Genomic DNA, 7,124 nt, shown 5'->3' with positions numbered 1-7,124 from the left:
TTGTGGATAATTTAGCCAATTCTGTTGTAGTGGCTAAATTAACCCACAACCTTCTTGCCAAACGAACCCTTAAATATTCTAAGAGACTACTACATCATTAAATTTAAAAATAGATCTAACTTTTAAATGTGAATAACACTACTCTTCTTCTAATAAATACACTACAAACTCATGAACTTAATGTACAAAATTTTCCTAACTGAAAAACAAAAGAAGCAAGAGGGAGGAAAGAAGAAAAATTTAAATATTTTGAAAATAATAATGTTGGGCATTATAAAAAAAATATCCTAAAAAACTTTCATGAAAATTCTCTACCGTTGAATTAGTTTGTAGTGCTTATTGTATATTATGCAATCATATTTGGATTAGTTTCATGAAGGCTTTTCATGATTTCTTTTTCTTTTTTTTTATGATAAATAGCATTATTCTTTTAAAATAATACTATATATCATGAAAAGCACTCATGTAAATTCTGTTTCAAAATGCTCCAAAAAACAAATGTGTGGTATAAAATTCAAATTTGAAATAATATGACCAAATTTTGCCAAACACGTATCACCTTCAAAGTACTTTTTCTCACAACATTATTGAAATATTATACTTCTCTACAATATTACGAGGAATAAAGCTTCAGAGTTCTAACTAGAGGTATTACTAGTGATGTGGTAGTGGGTCTCATCCACTATCACAGTGTGTAATATTTTTTTTTTTTTTTTCAATTTTCACTTCACTAGTGGTGGATTTAGAGCTCACTATTTAGAGCTCTAAATGGTTCCTGTATTACAAGTACAAGTGAGTCTCCGTTCTAAAAAATAAAAAAGTACGAGTCAATTCCAATGAACAATTTTTATGTCAAAGTCCTCAACACTAAAAATATGGACAAGTACACACTATATACAATCAATGCAGAACGTGGTAGTGCTAGTAATAGTAGATATGATGAGAGGTTCTGTTTCAAGTGGACCTGTCTTCACCAATTCATCTTCATTGCACAAAATATCTTCAATGTCAACCTCAGACTCCTCTGGAAGTGGTAGTGATGGTGGTGACATTGATAGTGATGGTGATGATGATATCGGCAATGAAGAATTACATGCAATACTAGTAGTAGAAGATGAAGATTGTGTGAGCTGTTTTGCTCTTTCCACTTGAACTTTCCAATCAGTTTTACATAGAACAAAGAGCATGAGCACGGCACATGATGCCTGGGCTGCAAACAAACCAAGCCAAAGTCCAGCAAACCCCATTTTGACCACAAAGCCCATCAAAATCGCCACCGGCATACCCACCAGGTAAAATGACCCCAAGTTGATATTTGCCCCGATAGCCGGCCTTGCACTCCCTCTCAATACCCCACAACCGGTGGTTTGCGGGCAGTTTCCGAGCTCGCAAAGCCCAACAATTGGCAACGCAACGGCGGTCAACTCAAGAATCTCATCGTCTGCTGTGAAAAACCGGCCCCACCGGTGTCTTATTGAGGCCGTGAAAACCATTGCGGCGAGGCCTAGCCCCGCCGCGCAACCAAGCGACACGATCATCGAAATGCGGGCCTTGGCGGGCCGGTTTGCCCCGAGCTCGTTCCCGATCCGAGTTGAGACTCCGAGGCTTAAAGAGGAGGGAAAAACATAGACTAAAGAGGTGGTTTGGATAAGAATGCCCATTGAAGCAATGGTTGCTTTAGGATTAACAAGAAGTCCACATAGCATTATCATGAACTCATACCACCACCATTCAAGACAGACTGAAATACAAGTTGGCACGGCGAGTTTGAGCAGAGAAGACCATCCTCGGAGACAATCGAAGCTTGGCGAAACCCATGAATCATCGTCGTATACTCCAGAGAAGTAGACGAAAGAACAAAGAAGAAGAAAAAGATTGAGGTTAGTCCAAACCATAGCTAATGCGACCCCTGCAATACCCATCTTGAAATACACAACTAGGATGAAATTGAGAGGTATATGAAGAAGAACAGAGATCACAGAACAGTACGTTAATGGCAATGTAATGCTCTGAGTCCTCAAATATATACGAAGTGGGTGAAGAAGAGAGAGAAAGAACAAGTCTGGAATGGCGAAAACAATGAAAGTATGGGCTTTCGATGAAATTTCTTCGTCTTGGCCGGTCCAAAGAAGGATTGTTTTCATGTTGAGCCAGATGACAGAGATGGGTATGGAGGTAGAGAGGAGGAGGAGGACAGTTCTTTGAAGAGTGAGGCCGAGGAGTTTGCGTTGCTTGGCTCCGAAAGCTTGGCCGCAAATGGGTTCCATGCCCATGGAGAGCCCGGAGATGACAGAGTAGCCAGTGATGTTGGCGAAGCCGATGGAGAGAGAGCCTCCGGCGAGGTCAAGCTCTCCGAGATAGCCAAGGAAGAGCATGGAGATCATGGCTCTTGAGTAGAGTAATAGGCCTGTGATGGTTGTTGGGCCTGAAATTTTGCCTATTGCTTTGATTTCTTCCATTGCCTGAAATTCAAAAAAATCAAGAAATGAATGTTTTTTTCATGTTAAAGATGACAAGTTATAAATTTTGTGTAAATGGGTGTTATGGGTCTTTGTTTTTTGCTTTTTTTTTTTTTTTTTTTGTTTTACCTCAGAGAGAGTTGGCCATCTGTGAAGGTCATCAAGATCAACATCATGGTCGTCAGTGTGGAGATCCATGGGTTTTAGTGTTGTTGGAGTTTATGAAATGGGTGTTTTCATTGGAAGAGACAGATGATGAGGATGGAACAATTAAAGGTTGGAGGAGAAGAGAGAAGAAGAAAAATAACAGGTTTGGGTGGGTTGGGTTTGTTTGTTTTCTTTCTTCTTGTGGGGAAAAGATTTGAATGGGGGAGAGAGGGATACAAGATGGGGTATATATAAAAGGAGTTATTAATTTATCCGTACACTCAGAAAATTTATGGTGAGGAATAGCATGGAGGTCTGGATACTTAGGAGTGTAAATCTGAATCGACCTGGTCTATGTCGGGTTTTGTGGGTTCTCATCAAAATTCGGGTCGGGTTGGGTTACGGGTCAAAAAATTAAGCTCAAACTTAGGCTCAAGCCCATGGATATTCAGGCTTGGGTTGGGCCTCGGGCTTGGGTGGGCCTAATCATTTTTTTTTTGTTTTTTAAATTTTTTTTTATCAAAATTTTATTATTTTTCATTAAAAAATACATTGAGGCTTGGGCGGGCGGACTGGGCTTTGGGCCGGGCCGTAAGCGGGCTGATGGGCCGGGCCAGGCTTCAAAATAATGGCCCAAGTCCTAGCCCAAGGGCTCGGGCCTGGGCCCAAGAGGGCCAAAACGGGCCGGGTCCATCTCAAGCCATGGGTGGGCTTCGGGCCACCCAAGAACCGCTAGTGTAGACGTCCCCGAACGCCCCGGGAGGATTAAGTCCCGTTCTGTTCATTTGGGGTCACTACAATTCGGACTCTCAAATTGTCACGGTTATTAATCTGAACCAAAGAGTCCAAATCCGGCAAATCGTTTTGAGAAACAGATTTTTGAAAAGAAGTGCCAAACATGGACTGCTTTGCCAGATACAAAGTCGCCACCTAAATATTTTTTATGGGGGAATTTAGGAAACCCTGACTCGGTGCCAAAGGCCACGTGTCCGTCATCACCAAAGTTGCCTCGACTCAGGAACTTGGGTACGATTGGGGAAGGTCACTTCGTGAGCACCCCCGCTCGCCCGATCAAAGATCGGCCTCTACTAACCATGATATCTATTTTTGAAAACATTGTGTTCTTATTCCGGTTATTAGCCTAGATTACTATGTGATGTGCACAGCATACAAGTATAGACTGGATCGCCTGAATTGGAACAAAACATTTCATGTTTGTTTGTTTGAAAATAGTTTGATGGTGCTACTCGCAAGTAGGCTAAGACGTGGATTTGCCACCCTCAGGTGGACTTAGAAAATATGATTTTTGCCACTATCTAGTGGGCTTAAAAAAACAAACATTTGATGAATTGTCCCAATCCAAGTAACCCAACCTCCACCCACAGACATTCAGGCAGTTATATCACATAAGTAAATAGCCTCATGGTAAGCATGCTATTCATGGCAGTCACTCACACGCATGCAAGGATGCTAAAGCATAAAACTTACCGAGTACTCCAAGCCAAAACAGAAACTATGTTAGAAATCATGCATGGTCCTAAACATACAGAAATGCCTAATGCAACACATGCAAAATGCAACTATAGTAGGCTCGGCTATTCTAAACATGGCATATGGAATGCTACAGCTAACATGTATTCAACTTAGAATTGAAAATACAATGCAGTTAGTATGATGCGCCGAGCCCGGTGCATGCAATACAGATGAATGAATGCAAACATGTTGTCATACTGTATGCTAATTGAAACATGTCCTAATCTAACCATCATAAGCGGATAAATAAAAGGGAAGAAAGACGTGGGGTTGGAAAACATACATCACACTCACGCACACTTATTACAGTTTTGCCCTCGCTCGGAGGGTCCGAATAAATATACAGTCCCGAATAAAAGAATAGTACAGTCCAAATAATACAGTCCAAATAATGTACAAATTCTTAATTAATTAATGAATTAACTAAAAAAATAAATAAACTGGCATGCAAGCCAGGGACTGCCTTGACTCTTCTCCGGGTGATGAATGATGCATGTGCGGGTTGCCTTTGTGCGGAAATCCATGGCGATGCCCCGATTAGCCTCTGTTTGCACTTTTTCTTGAAATGCGCGCCAAACTCCGAAAAGTTGCTGATTCTTGATTTTTGCTGCAACAGAGAGCAGGAAAGGGGCATAGCAATGTATTTCACAAATATATGCATGCCTCGATCCTCGTGCCACCAATCACGCATATCGATGCATGATGGCCGAGGAGCCGAATTGCGCAATTCAATGTAGAATGAATGTACATGAAAACACAACAAAACCTAATTCCATCATGGATGATCCGGAGTGTCGATGACTGGGGAATTGAGACGCGTTCCGTCACTCGGAGTACGAAACGCACCTCATTTCCAGCGCCCGGGCTAACTCCTATTCCGAACACAATGCAATATGCATGACATGCATAAATGCAACTAAGATACAGCCTAGCATGCACAATGCTATGAAAATGAGATGCCTCGAAGTGCGTGCACACGGACACACAAACCGAGAAAATGCATGAATGCGATCTAAGATACAACCTAGTACGCACTATGCTGTGAAAATGAGATGCCTCGAAATACGTGCACACGGGAACACAAACCGAGAAAATGACATACGCAATGCAAATGACATGGAAATATGATATGGGCTTATACTAACATGAGAGAGCCTCAGCCACACTCACATAAGAGGCTGATGGATGAAAATGAAGTACCTCGAAATGAGTGCACACGGGCACGCAAACCGAGACAATGGCATATGCAATGCAATATGGCTAAAATGGCATATAGAATGCAACATGGACTTACACTAACATGAGAGAGCCTCAGCCACACTCACATAAGAGGCCGATGGATGAAAATGAAGTGCCTCGAAATGCGTGCACACGGGCACGCAAACCGAGACAATGGCATATGCAATGCAATAGCATGGAAAATGATATGCAAACATGCTAATGGAATTTCAGCACTGAAATGTGGGGGAAAACAGTCCCGAAATGAGGCGAAAGTACACCCGATGCACGGAATCTCTCCCGAAATGCAAAATTAGGCACATAGAATGAACTACAGCTATACAAAGCTTGCATAATTGGTACATGGAATGAAAATACAGAAGCAAGGTAGCCCCAAGATAAGCATTTTTACAGTTCAAAGCATGGCCAAAAAGCAAACATAAATAGGGCAAAACTAGCATGCAAAAATGGCCCTAAATATGAGACAAAGAAGCAACTCACAGCTGCTGACCCCAAACAGGTTAGGGACCTTCTACAATATTGAAGAGAGGCCAAAAATATGATGTTTTACAGAACTGTAAAAACCCTAAAAACAGACACAAGTATGCTCAAAAAGCTATGCAAGATAAGGCCCAAAAGAAGTTACAACACTAAGTATACAAAATATGCCCCAAACAGAAAAATATTCTTAATGAAACATGACAAGGGGGTCAAAATAATACCACTTTCAGTTCGAATCAAGGTCCAAAAACAAAAACACCATAGGCTAATAAATCATGCAAAAAAAGGGGGAAAGAGGGCTACAATGGCAAGTGGCATATGGAACTATCAAATGGTGATGAGCCCTTCAACAATGTTGAAGAAGGGCTCAAAATAAGCACACTTACAGTTTATAACATGCCTCAAAACAGATCATACACAAGCCAAAAATATCATGCAAGAAAGATGGCATACAAGAGGGTAATGAAGCAAGTGCAACAAGGAGGTCCCAAATAGGGTAAGACCCTTAATGAAAGATGAAAATAAGCTCAAAATATGGCCACTTTCAGTTTTGGTCGGAGCTCAAATGTATAAGCAAGAAGGGCTAAGATATAGACCAAGAAAAAAGCAAAAAAAGGGAAAAACGAGACTCACCCTTGAAGACTAGTCTTTAGCAACCTCTTGGCTTGAGAAAAAGATGCTCCTTGCCTCTGGAAATGACCTCCAAACTGCTGGTATGGAGTGGTGGTGGTGGTGCTAGGTGGTGGTGAAGGAATGGTGAAGAAATGGTGTAGGGAACTTGGAATTTTTGATGGTTGGAATATAGAGAGAGAGAGATATATATATAATATAGGAGCTCTAGACAAAAATTTCTAACCCTTAAATCTGAAGGGGAGGGGCTGTATATATAGGCAAAAGAGGTGGAAAAAGAGGGGGAAAAAAGGGGGGGAAATTCGGATTCAAAATTCCCCCCAAAAAGGCCAAAAGGGTGAGACAAAGAGGGAAGTGGTAGCTGCGGGTCCCAAATGGCCAAGAGCCCTTCAACAAACTTGAAAAGGGGCTCAAAACAAGGAACTTTGTAGTTTACATCAAGCCACGAAAATAAATACACGTAGGCCTAAACTATCGTGCAAGAAAAGGGAAAAAATGAGGGGTAAAGAAGCAAGTGATAGATGGAGATGTCAAACATCAAGAGGTCCTTAATCAAACATGAAAAGAAGCTCAAAATATGACTATCTCAAGTTCGGGTCAAAGCCCAAAAATGCAGAATGAAGGTTCGAGAGCTGA

At 41.4% G+C, this 7,124-nt stretch overlaps 1 protein-coding gene across 2 annotated transcripts; it reads right to left on the bottom strand.

Moving 5' to 3' along the window:
* Positions 1-562: 562 nt before the first annotated feature.
* LOC114320977 (protein DETOXIFICATION 48) lies at positions 563-6,689 on the bottom strand. 2 transcript variants are annotated; one of them, XM_082874115.1, is made up of 2 exons: positions 6,492-6,689; positions 563-2,462 (listed from the first exon to the last, which is right to left on the bottom strand). In XM_082874115.1, exon 2 carries the CDS (start codon positions 2,457-2,459, stop codon positions 891-893), a length of 1,569 nt encoding a protein of 522 aa, XP_082730241.1. In that variant the 5' UTR covers positions 2,460-2,462; positions 6,492-6,689; the 3' UTR covers positions 563-890. The 2 variants fall into 2 exon arrangements, with proteins under 2 accessions (XP_082730241.1, XP_028123889.2); XM_028268088.2 differs by lacking the exon at positions 6,492-6,689 and adding an exon at positions 2,589-3,532.
* Positions 6,690-7,124: the final 435 nt, after the last annotated feature.

The sequence above is a fragment of the Camellia sinensis genome, chromosome 6 (assembly GCF_055761805.1).
Source record: "Camellia sinensis isolate YWXY chromosome 6, ASM5576180v1, whole genome shotgun sequence".
Classification (NCBI taxonomy): Eukaryota; Viridiplantae; Streptophyta; class Magnoliopsida; order Ericales; family Theaceae; genus Camellia; species Camellia sinensis.
Note: the sequence above shows the minus strand (reverse complement) of the source record. Positions and strands in the feature narration are given on the sequence as shown.

What these genes read in the sequence shown, in the direction of transcription:
- LOC114320977 (XM_028268088.2), bottom strand. Translation starts at nt 2,657, where the DNA reads ATGGATCTCCACACTGACGACCATGATGTTGATCTTGATGACCTTCAC. An exon ending in GATGGCCAACTCTCTCTGAG is followed by an intron (nt 2,463 to 2,588) that starts GTAAAACAAAAA and finishes TTTGAATTTCAG; the next exon opens with GCAATGGAAGAAATCAAAGC.